Genomic DNA, 12,785 nt, shown 5'->3' on the forward strand with positions numbered 1-12,785 from the left:
TACCAGGTTTGACTTTTCAATTCTATATAAAAATGAGTCATCCAATTTAGCTCGGGCTGACGGTTTAAACTCGCATTTGCTTCCGAGGCCGCTATCCAAAGTCTAAGACTCAACCTTTGTCTAAACATTTTTCCCATTAAAGTCGTTATCTTCCCCAAATAAACGTTAATCCGACTAGAATAGATAGACTCAACACGATGGGTATGTGGGGTAAATCTCAACATCTAGGATGTTGAGGAACTAGGTTGCCGACTATATTTGAACCAAATTTTTTTTTTTTTTTGGTCACAATTGGAATGAGGGTGTAAAATAGGGGATTGCAAAAGGGAGAAAACGGGATTTAAAACCGCGGTTGCACGATTTCTCTCTCTCTCCGCTCGCGCGATCGCACTCTCTCTCTCCACTCGCTCGCTCCGTCGCTCGATTTCTCTCTCTCCACTCGCTCGCTCGCTGGCTCTCTCTCTCCTCTCGAGCTCGCCCTCGCCCTCGTCCCACGCTCTCTCTCACTCCCGTACCGCGCTCTCCCTCGCTCTCCTCAACACGAGACGATCTTTATCCCTCTTGCTCTCCTTCTCTTTCTTCGCGCTTCCACCTAAGACGCTATTTTAACCTGCGTCGTTCATGCCTCCGCTGTTAGCTCGTACGCCGTTTTAACTTGCTGTACCAAATGGGGCTCGTGTTGCTAAGCATGTGACGGTGTATATATTGGTCCATACTCTACAAATTAAAAAAATCATTTAAATTTAAAAAATTAACACTACTTAATAAACTAATTAAAGTAGTAACTAAACTACATACTAGATATACAATTATCTATTATATAAAAATCCCGCATCATCTTAGAAATCTACAGATTTAAAACTGTTTATCAAAGGGACGAGTGATAATAAGATTAAATCATAAGGTTGAGATATATTACAGAATGTCCACTCATTAAATAAATTTAAACAAAGCAACTCACTAATAAACCTAAATTATAAAAACTCTACCTACTTCTTTCTTTGTCACTCCAGTCCCTACATTTATATAGCCGTGGTCTTTAACCTTACTGAAAATAGTTAAAACTACGGCAAAACTTAAAGATATTCGTAATACGTGTTCTTTATCCTAAACGTCAACATTTCTCCAGTTGTTTTTACTGGCTACCGTTCCGATGTATACATTATTAGCGTACGAGAGCAGTACATTTGGTCACCGAAAGCTCTACCGAACTGTAATCTTTAGCAGATAGCAGTCGGATTTTATTTTCCACCTTCCGGGTGTCAGAATGACATGAAACTTTAAATCTAGTCTTACAAAAATAATTCTGACATATTCTCCAGTTTTCATAATTTTCTGACTCTGTGCATTTTCTGTTAAAATATCAGCCCCGTTCTTTACAGAAAATTCTAAATTTTCTGTTTTCACTCTAATTTCCGCACAAGTCATTTTTGACTTATATTTTACTCCTCGGAATCCAATAAAAATTTTATTTTACACTATTTTTATTTACATCTATTTTTATATTAAAATTCCGGTATATTACATTGTGACTGTGCACCAGCTCTCCTACATCAGTATCTCATGTATCGACTCATGATCAACTTGCTGATGTGCTAACAAAACCTCTCTCACAGCAGCAATTTTCTCTTCTTCGTTCCAAGATAGGTGTTCACAACGGTACACCTATCTTGCGGGGGCGTATAGGTGACAATCACTCTCCAGGATCAATTAACTCCAAGGATCGCTTTCCTTCATTAGACAAGCCAGCATAGATGTCTATAATTAGAGCTATAACATAAAGGAAGCTATTAGCATATTTCCTTATAACTGTGCTACAGAATAGGAAACTAAATTATTATTGTATTTCTTGATTATTTCCTTTGTAGACTAATTGAGCCTGTATTATATTGTGAATAGAAACAATTCTGCTGTGTGAGCTTCTTCCACAGTATTCTCCTTATAGAGTAGATTCACCTTCAAAATGCGTTGAAAGAATAATTTTAAAAGATCGCGGATCAAAGTGAAACTTAATTAAAATTTTAAGGACCAGCGATGGTGCACTTTAGGCCTATTTTGGAATTGAGTCGCCCAAATTGCCAGCTCGTGCTTCGGAGGGCAACAAAATCCGAGAGCCCCACCAATTTTCTTTCTTCTAATTCTATTAATTAATTAATGTTGGCAATAATCTGGTGATTTTAGGTATTGCAATCCCAAACTAGGATTTTTAGCTTAATTAGATGTGAATGCAGGGAGCGTATCGAGAAAGATTTGAATGAGCAGCAATATTAATTTGGTGCATGAGAACTTCTGTACGCATAAAATTCCCAACTCCGAACTACTAACTAATAACCAGTTCGGCCGGTGTTCGTAATTGTGGGTATCGTCCCGCAGATCGCATGTGCCCCGAACAGAAATCAAATCACGATTTTGAGACATCGCTGAGGTGGATTCGAAAATATCAGGGATCTTCTAAAATTATATACGCACTACTTTTTACAGTACACATATATAGTAATTTTTCTCGTTTCTAATATGCAAAACAGCAGGTGAAAGATTGCGAATGCTAATGTTCAGAGGGAACCAGTGAGTAATCAAGGGTTAAAAGAGAGGGAGCTAGCTAGGAAGTCTAGCTACTATATATGTAACACAAAGAGGAGTCAAGCAATTAGGTTCTCTTTTGATTTGATGAATTGTACTATATATTGTCTCAATAATTGGAATTTGCTTATAAACGCACGACATCTTCTATCCCGTTATTTTCAACTCGGAGGCTCGGCCCCAGCAGTCTCAGCTAATAAGTGTCATTAATAATTTTGAACTATATATCAGCCAACATAATTAAATTGTGGACCAAAATAACGTTCAAAAAGAAAAAAAAAATGAAAAAAAAATGAAAAAAAAATGAAGCAATTAATTAAGTCGAACAAATTAATCCTTTCGGATTAGAGAGCTAGTGAAGTTTTGTCTTTCATGAATGTTTCTTCCAACTACAAGAGCAGCTACAAATTAAATGCTAGGGTCAAAATTTTACTCTCTTTTCCATTTTGTTCGCTTTAATTTTCAAGAGAGCGGTACGCGCATAGATGGGTGGATGGTTTTTCATAAAGATTAACCGTGCGATCCATAGGGAGGCGCATGGGAGTTAGCTACTCAACTTTAATCTTTCTACCCCACTCATTTATGGATTTCACATGTATGGTTTGGAGCTTTTTCATGGGCTTCGAATCGCCTCCGACACCATCATAAATGGCAACAGTGGTTAGTGTGGCGTCGTCAATTTTTTAAGTGTTGGGTGAATTTAATTTCTTTCAAGTTAATTATGGAGCTGAACTGGATTCTCCACCTTACTTTCTCAAACTATATATATAAACTTGTGCACCACCGATGTCTGCGCAGGAGTGGATTCTGCGTACCCGCGCGCAAGGTTAATTAAGACGCAAGGTTAATTAACTGAGAAATATTGCGAAAGAGAGGAATAGATATTTGTATATATATGGCAGTAGCAGCTTCTAAACTTTGATAATCTAAGGTGCATGGTGAAATTCAGAGGCCGCCTATATATGGGAGATCTTTGACAGGGGTCTCGCAGTAATTTCGGTGACTAAATAAAGTGGCATTGCCATGATATTGAACGATTACTGCTTTTATTAGAAAGTTACGGTGGCATATTTTGCAGTTGTTGAAGTGATTTTAACTGCACGCGTGTGTGTGTGTGTGTATATAGTGAGGCTACTATTTTTCCGGAAGCACGGAGCCTTTCGTGCTTTCAGGTTGTTTTTGATGTTGCGACTTTCGAATCGTCGATTTGCTCCGTTAAACTTGATCTATAGTATTTGAAGTACCTAGAAAATAAATTTTGCAATTTTTTGATATCATTTGCCTAGTGAACTACGGGGCTCAAAATCAACGGCTGAAAATAAAAATCTTACAAAACGTGATAATATGATATTAAAATTTTAGATCAAAGTTATTAATCTTATTTTATATAGTATAAAAAATTTTCTATCAAANATATAGAGATATATATATATATATATATATATCTCTCTCTCTCTCTCTCTCACTCCCATCATACGATAGCCCTCGTCCCTCGCAAGGCACGAAAGTCGAGCAAAAGCTACAACGCTCAAAGCTCAGCAGCTAGTCGAGGCAATCTCTACTAGATCTCATAAACTACATCGATCTCTCATCTAAAACGCTAAAAAGCTATAGTAAACGCATCACTAGCTCTCCCTCACTCTCACTCACTAAAACTACCAGCACCACTCGGCAAATCTTCAAATTGCCACATCTCTCTCTCTCTCTCTCTCTCTCTCTCTCTCTCTCTCTCTCTCTCTCTCTCTCTCTCTCTCTCTCTCTCTCTCTCTCTCTCTCTCTCTCTCTCTCTCTCTCTCTCTCTCTCTCTCTCTCTCTCTCTCTCTCTCTCTCTCTCTCTCTCTCTCTCTCTCTCTCTCTCTCTCTCTCTCCGATGATACGAAGACCTTCGTGCCTTCCGAGGCACGAAGGTCCAATAAAAGCTACAACGCTGAAAGCTTAGCAGTTAGCCGAGGCAATTTGAACTAGATCTCATAAACTTCATGGATCTTTTATTTAAAACATTAAAAAGCTATAGTAAACGGATTACTAGAGAGAGAGAGAGAGAGAGAGAGAGAGAGAGAGAGAGAGAGAGAGAGAGAGAGGGGGGAAGCTTGACCTTTTCTAGCTAGCTACTTATTCATGTACGTACACCATATCGAAAAATGAGAACCGAAAAGCTAGAAGAGATATATAACAAAATCAATCACTCCGCTAAAATTTGTAAAGTAGCCAAGGCATTACACACGATTCGTTCATCCTTGCTTGCATGGAAAGAAGAGTGCCAATAAAGTGAGTTGGCTGGTCGGGGCTAGCTCCGTATAATTAATTTTTATTTACAGCTACTCCTTCTTAATTTAGTTGCGCTATATATGTTCTAATAGAATGTGAAACAGCGACCTTGGACAGCTCATAACTGCCATTTTAATTCCATCAAGGTAGAACGTTATTGCGCATTATCCATCAGCAAAACTTTTGTTGGGGCGTGTTTGGGTAAAATCGAGATTATCGTTAAACATAATTTAACATATTTGAACTTTTTAAAAAATAAATTTTGTGAATTTGAAAAGTTATTTTCTAGGAAATTAACTCGTCAAAAAAGAACTATTAAAATTGAACAGTCTTCTCAAAATAGGGGATAGGAATTACAAATTTACGATAGGAATTATAGATTAATTTGTTCTACAAAACTACAAGAACTTTTTATAAAAATTCAACAATAGAATTATTTACACCGTTAAACTAGAGAACACCCCACTGTTTGAATTATCACTTCTTAAGGCCGCTTGATCACCAGTTAAATAAGATCAAAAAAAAAAAAGTACTGGAAAGTTCAAATGCCCTAATAATATTTAATAATGTCGACTGTCGAATCGGATCGATGCTCACTTATTAAGAGATTCAAATGCTAGATCTAGATCATTTTAGTGGTGTCCAACGTACGTTCAATCGAATGCTTAAGCCGTAAAAATAACTCTATAGCACTAAGAACTTAGTGCTATTAGTAGCATCTAAAATGGTTTTATAGTACTGAGAACTTAGTGTTGTTAACGACAGTACAATCTAATTAGCTCCACCTAAAGGTGTGAAGTATGGAGTATAGTTAGGTACGAAAAGCACCTAATTCACAAAAATATATCGTCGAGCAGTCAAAGTCTGAATTTAATTTTTCGAATATGTTTTATTACGATATTAGAAAATCCTGCATACCAACCGATGTAAATATCAATCAATGCATTTTATTATACTATTGTTTCTTTAGAACTATTAGGTATTAGAATTTCAGAAATTACAAATCTGTTATAACATGTTGCAAGTCACGTGCATGTAATTAAAATAATTTTTATTAATCATGAAGAATTTGAAACAATGCATGAGCTGTATATATGGATATGCACCTCAAGCATGAGTCCGCTATAATTATGCTGTTCCTTAATACTAAAGTACACGAATTTAAGGGCACCTTACTTAGTGCATAGGCTCTGTGATAGCGAAAGAAAGCTAGCAACTACCTCGAAGGTGCATCCCACTGGAAAATTAGCACTCCTTGAGGAGGCAAACGACTAACAAACTAGCTAACTCATCTGCGTGTGGAGTTATTTCTGTGGTCCTCGATCGCCCCTTCCAAACCACCACCCACACACACACACACACACCCTCTTAAATTGAGCCCAGCAGAGTGCTATATAAATCCACCACCTCCTCTGGCCCTTCATGTGAATATATACAGAGCCGGCTCTTCTACTAGCTAGTATATATTACGATCCCTCTTCTACTTCCATTTGATTGATTGCGCATTTTCACATTGACGATGCACCCCTCTCTCCTCCTCCTCCTCCTCCTCTGCTCTCTTGTTTGTTTCTTAGCTTTAGGGACCCTCTGCGCAGTCTCCGATGCGCGCGCCTTCTTTATCTTCGGCGATTCCCTCGTCGACAACGGCAACAACAACTACTTGGCTACCACGGCGCGCGCCGATGCCCCGCCTTATGGGATTGACTACCCTACCCACCGGCCGACGGGCCGATTCTCCAATGGGCTTAACATCCCTGACATTATCAGTTAACCGCATGCATAAAGAGCCACGATGAGATTAATTTTGTACATATTTAGTTCCTATCTTTTTTTCTTTTTTTTTTTTTCACTCACATTGCGGTGCAATTATATATCTCAGGCGAGTATCTGGGAGCCGAATCCACATTGCCTTACTTGAGCCCTGAGCTTCAAGGCGAAAAACTACTCGTCGGTGCGAATTTCGCTTCGGCAGGGATCGGAATCCTCAACGACACCGGAATTCAATTTGTACGGACGCTACAAATTTATTCCATTCCATTTTAGATGTACTTAAAATTCTTTTCATAAATCGACGACGCGTTCTAATCTGGATATATGTCGTGTGCGTGTGCGCATACATATGCAGGTAAACATAATTAGGATTAGCAGGCAACTGCTATACTTCGAGGAGTACCAGGAGCGGGTGAGTGCTCTCCTAGGTGAGGACCAGGCGAAGAAGCTAGTGAACCAGGCTCTCGTTCTCATCACTCTCGGGGGTAATGACTTTGTTAACAACTACTACTTGGTCCCCTACTCCGTGAGATCTCGTGAATTTGCGCTCCCGGACTATGTCCAGTTTATAATATTCGAGTACAAAAAAATTCTCACGGTACGTTCACTTACTGGTACAAGTATAATTTTCCAGCATTTGAAGTCGGTCGGTCGTACGTGTTACCCTCCCTGTCTAGTTTCAAGTTTGATCGATCTTACTTAGTAGATTCAATCAACTCATCTGAAAAGAAGAATTAAATTAAATTATATATATATAAATGACTAGATTTGGCATAACTAATTGGCCCATCTACATACATTAATTACTACTACAATATTGGTCAAACACAGTGCAAATCCATCCCCCTGGAGTGTGCTGTGCTGTGCTGGTCCAATTTTGCGTGAATTATACACGTATAGCTAGTTACTATGCCATTCGGAGTAATAGAACACTTAGAAGAGCCACATTCTCACTTTTAATGCAGAAGATTTTACAATTAAATTTTCTCGACAAAACAATAAACCTTAATGTGCAAACTTAAGAAATCATGCACAGCGTCATGGGGTCTTTATATAATTTTCCGCTAATTGAAGCAGCTTGATTTTAAATAAAGTAGTAATTAACTTATTACTATCCAAAATACAACGTAAAGAACAAATTCTCAAAGTTCCATCCGAGGAAGAATTTATACGGCGTTGCTCAAGAATTGATGTGACTCCTCCATCTGCGAAACATAATCCCGATAAGTTAGCAGAGTAGCGTATGCGCCGCAGGTGAAATTAGTCCTTTAATTAATTAATTAAATCACCTTCCCTGCATGCACGCTTATGATCTCCCCTCAATACTCCGGGCCAATAACAGTGCCGAGAATATATAAAGGCGCAAAGCCGGTCTGCTGCAATCGACGTATACTTTGTTAGTTGGACGCGGTCAGCTAAACCGTCCTTTCCATTCTCTGGCACAAAAATTTATTGGCTAGGCGGTGAAATTTGCCCTCTTGCAAAATATACGGTAATAACTCACATGCCCACAAGAGGTCCATGACATTGACATTGTATACTACTGCTTCCATGCACGCACTTTATTGCTGCTATTCTTCTGACCGAAAATAACAGCTGCACACAAGTTTATCCGGAAGATTGCTGTGAATGAGTTAGTTATAGCAACAGTGCTAATGCCATGGAACTGCCTAGTCATTAATTATTGACTATCAAAATTATTTTATTAGACAATCAAGTAAATATGATTTAGGATATTTGAGTTCTATAGAAAATAAATTGAGTGAGTTTTCTACTTCATATATATATATATATATATATATATTAATTGAAACATTTTAGAATTAACAAAGACTTTTTTGCTTTAACAATGTAGAAGAGTCTAGTTTAATTGGATTTTCGCTACGAAATTCTTCCAACTATTTTGATCAAGATCAACATGCTCGGCCTCAATAAACTTGAACAATTCTATCCTCTTTTTCACAAGATTATTCGGTTTGAGCCTTTAATTTTGTGCCCGCTTGATGTGTTAGAAAATAATATTCAAAAATCACAAAATTTGGTTCGAGAAGACCTAAATTATGTTTAACGGTCTCCGTTGTTGATTCCGAATCCCTACAATAAAAAAAGAGTTCATATCAAAATGCTCCCATGCAATTAAAATGTTAGGGCTAGTTTGGATTTGTGTCACCCAACGTATCCGCTTTTATACTCCGTACGGTCTAACAAATTTAAAGGTAAAATTGAGGTGAGAATTGCAGCCGGGAAGATTGAAAGGTCTTTAATTGAGTTGTACCGGGAAACACAATCCTAAACCAGGCATTGAGCTGTTCGAGCAACTGCCATAGACACAATAAAAATAAAAATAAAAAGAAAAAATAAAAATAAAAAAAAGTTTTACAGCCCTTGCTAGTACGTAGTAATCTTGACAATAAATAAGAAGTTTCTTTCCCTTCCCCTGCAGTTGTCCTTCAAAAGAAGGGTATCGCATGTAGTAATTACTAAATTTGGTTGCTGGAAATTTACTGTAGAGTTTGATGGCAACCACCACTGATCAGGCATGCAATAAATATATATAAATATATATATATATATAGGAGGGCAAACAGTAAATACAAATGGGTAGATTTGGTTATTAATCTCCCCTGGGTGCAGAGTGGTCCAGAGCAACATTATGAAGAATTAAATTAGCAGAACTAATAACGGAAAAGAAACAGCTAGACATTACCGAGCAGTACAGTGTATCTTTGGCCTAAGGACACTCTTATTATAGCAACATCTCTTCACATGCATATATGGGCCACCCAATTTCAAAGAGTATAGTGCTTGAACAGTTTCTGCACATTTGCAATATGCATGCTCTCCCGTCCTATATACATACGAATGTGAAATGGCAGCGCGCCCTTCTATTAATCTAATTACGTGCCCCAGGAAAAGGAGAAGGTCATTTTATAGGAAAAGACGGAGCAGTAAAATATATATATATATATAGAGAGAGAGAGAGAGAGAGAGAGAGAGAGGTTAGTTTAGGGACTTGAATGCTCAAGTGAGAATATAATGGAGTTTGGTAATTGGTTTTACGTATAAAAGAGGCTTAAAATGCATTTAGATTTTAGGCTGAAAATTAAGGAGCTGTCCAAATATTTGGCATGATTTAAAATAAAATATATTACCAGAGAAAACAGCAATTTGGGGAGAAAAAAGTGTTCTTTTTTTAATTTTTTAGAATTTCGTTAAGTGAAAAGCCAAGAGCCAAGATTGAAATCATGTGCTTCTTTGCAAATATATTAGACAAGGTTGACTCTTAAAGGGGCCTTTTAATTAGTTAGTTTGGCAAATTAAACCGAGTACCGATTGACTTAAATTCCTTTTTATTTTTATTTTTTCTTTTTTTCTGTCTAAAATATCTGTTTTCCCACTTCCTTCTTTTTGTTTCTTTTTTTTCTTTTCTCCCCAAAAACTGTTATTAATTGAAAGTACGACGTTTCTTCTATCTATTCGCTCAAATACGAGAGACTCCACCTTTGCATGCCTCGGAATTTTCAGAGGCTCTACGATTTGGGCGCGCGGCGAGTCATCGTCACCGGGACAGGGCCGCTCGGGTGCGTGCCGGCGGAGCTGGCGCTTAGAAGCCGGGACGGCAGCTGCGCTGCGGAGCTGATGAAAGCTGCAGATCTGTTCAATCCCCAGCTGGTGCACATCGTAAGGGACCTCAACAGCCAGATCGGATCTGACGTCTTCACCGTCGCCAATGCCCAGCGGATGCACTTTGACTACATTTCCAATCCACAGGCCTACGGTAACTGCATTAAACTACTTCTTCAGCAAATTTTTATCGCCTTAAATGATGGAGAACCCCCCGGCAGACATTACCGATTTCACATCGTCCCAGCTGACTGACTATACATATATATAACATAATAGTTCTCCAATCCATATAGAAACAAACTCCTTAGCATATTAAGTGTGTTGCACTATATATGTACAAAAATATCGCTCATTAGCAGCATAATACATCCACGTCAAATGATTCGATGGTATTCTGTTGCTAACGACTAGCGACAAATATTACGTTCGTGCCTCTGTAAAATCATTTATTTTCTTTCTCTCTAAAAGAAAGAAAAAGAAAAAGAAAAAAAAGTCATCTATTTGCATACTTTATATAACTCATACTTTATAACAATCTGAATTTTTATACATCGGCCCTGTCACAACAAATTAAACCTTTTAAAAAAGTTTCCACCGATCTGACCCTTGTGATAATAACTTGTAGTTTAGGAGATATATATATTGCCGAGAAAATTTTATGTATGTGCATCCGTAAATTATATATTTGCTTTCTCTCTCTCTCACAACAAATTAAACCTTTTAAAAAAGTTTCCACCGATCTGACCCTTGTGATAATAACTTGTAGTTTAGGAGATATAAGAATTGCCGAGAAAATTTTATGTATGTGCATCCGTAAATTATATATTTGCTTTCTCTCTCTCTCAAAAAAAAAAAAAGGGTTAAAATACATAAAAATTATCTGAACTATTGATCATTTTTAGTTGTCTACCCGATCTTGCAAAAGTTTGATTTTTACTGATTTAGTTAGAATATGAAATTTCATGCAATTCTCAAAACTATAAACTCATTATAATAAGTAATAATTAGCTTAAATTTTGAAGTCAAAATATCATTGACTGATTTAAATTAAATAAATTAAAATGTCGCATGGTAAAATCAAAATTTTAAAAGGTCGGATAGCCAACTCAAAATGATGCATAGTTAAGAACTTTAGATAAATTTTGTACGTTTTTACCAAAACATATAGATCATCTATTTGCACCGGTACCTTTTTGAACAAAAATCTGAACTTTTCGGCGCGAAATTTAACCTATAAAAAAGTTTCCACCTTTGTAAACTTAGCTCGAAATGTGAAGCAATTAAATTTCAAATTTAAAATTTCGGATGCCAACTATCAAGTCTTTTTCGACTTGCGCTAGAGATGGTCGGCACCTTTCAAAATTCTTGTACTCTAAAAATCAACATTTTGCTAATTGGAGGACTCCACAACTTAAAGCTGAGGAGAGTTTCTTATAAGAAACTACGCTTCGAAGAGATAAAAAAATGAAAATTCAAATTTAAATTTAAAGGGTAAGAAATGGAAATAGATGACTCTGCAGCGGCTCTATGTGAAAACCCACTCATAACAATTAGGTGATGAGCATTTTTTTTTATTTTTTTTATTTTTATTTTTTTTCCTGCAGGTTTTGTCACTGCAAAGGTTGCATGTTGTGGTCAGGGGCCTTACAACGGTCTCGGGCTCTGCACTCCAGCGTCAAACCTCTGCCCCAACCGTGATATTTACGCATTCTGGGATCCGTTTCATCCAACCGAGCGAGCGAACCGGATCATCGTGGGCCAGATCATGAACGGCTCGCCCGATTACATGCACCCGATGAACCTGAGCACTATTTTAGCAATGGATAACGCAAAGGCTTAGCCATTTTGAGGCAGTAGTTTTTTTCTCTGTGCGCACAAACTAGGTGGTGTCCTTATTGTTTCCTGAGACTAGTGTTATAGTGTGCTGCTAAGGTATCCCACAAGTGAACACTTTTGAGGAACTGTTGCTTCATAGTACCAAATGATGGTCATAAGACACACTTGTTTTTTATGAAATCAATCTGAAGACAACTAATTCGTTCGGTGTTAGTGTCAGAACTTGGAAAGTTACAGCTAACGGAACACTTGCTGACCTTGCATATGGTTGGCCGGTTTGGATTCTGCCTTTGGTAGCTGCTAATGAAAGCACCCGTGTATTTTTTTTTTTTGAGAGATAGGTAGCACCCGTATATTATACGCGGCATGGTGGTTCTATAGAAGTAAATAATAATGAGTATTCCGAATAGTTTTGGAAAATAAAAAAAAATAGAAAGAAAAGAAAGACTAGTAAAGAAAGAAAAAGAAGAAGAAGAAGAGTACTAAATAGAAACCCAATAAGAGTAGGAATAATTAGAGATAAACTGATCAACTAAGAGAAGTAGAACGAGTTTCAAAATACAAGGCAAAATTTTATGACAATATATTTTGAAAACAAAATTAAATGATCGATTGACTTTTAATTAAAATTATACTTAGCGAAAAGTTCAATAGATTGAACAGCAGAGCCAGCAACAGTAGAAACGAAAGTAGAATAAATGAAA

The 12,785-nt window shown here is 37.3% G+C and overlaps 2 protein-coding genes across 2 annotated transcripts in view; both read left to right on the plus strand.

Annotated features, from left to right (window-relative positions):
- Positions 1-3,574, plus strand: part of LOC109707772 — a 6,991-nt gene extending 3,417 nt beyond the window's left edge. The window contains exon 2 of the mRNA XM_020229305.1: positions 3,530-3,574. Within this exon, the coding sequence (XP_020084894.1) occupies positions 3,530-3,574 (45 nt within the window). The remainder of the gene's footprint in view (positions 1-3,529) is intronic.
- LOC109707048 (GDSL esterase/lipase At5g33370-like) lies at positions 6,284-12,366 on the plus strand. The gene is made up of 5 exons (XM_020228111.1): positions 6,284-6,614; positions 6,728-6,855; positions 6,974-7,216; positions 10,144-10,396; positions 11,850-12,366. The coding sequence occupies exons 1-5, from the start codon at positions 6,368-6,370 to the stop codon at positions 12,083-12,085; spliced, it is 1,107 nt and encodes a 368-aa protein (XP_020083700.1). The 5' UTR covers positions 6,284-6,367; the 3' UTR covers positions 12,086-12,366.

This window comes from Ananas comosus, linkage group 3 (assembly GCF_001540865.1).
Source record: "Ananas comosus cultivar F153 linkage group 3, ASM154086v1, whole genome shotgun sequence".
Classification (NCBI taxonomy): Eukaryota; Viridiplantae; Streptophyta; class Magnoliopsida; order Poales; family Bromeliaceae; genus Ananas; species Ananas comosus.

Bases quoted from the DNA above. Each gene is read 5' to 3' on its own strand.
- LOC109707048 (XM_020228111.1), top strand. From the start codon at position 6,368: ATGCACCCCTCTCTCCTCCTCCTCCTCCTCCTCTGCTCTCTTGTTTGT. The intron at 6,856-6,973 runs GTACGGACGCTA...ATACATATGCAG, and splicing joins ACGACACCGGAATTCAATTT to GTAAACATAATTAGGATTAG. The intron at 7,217-10,143 runs GTACGTTCACTT...CGGAATTTTCAG, and splicing joins AGTACAAAAAAATTCTCACG to AGGCTCTACGATTTGGGCGC.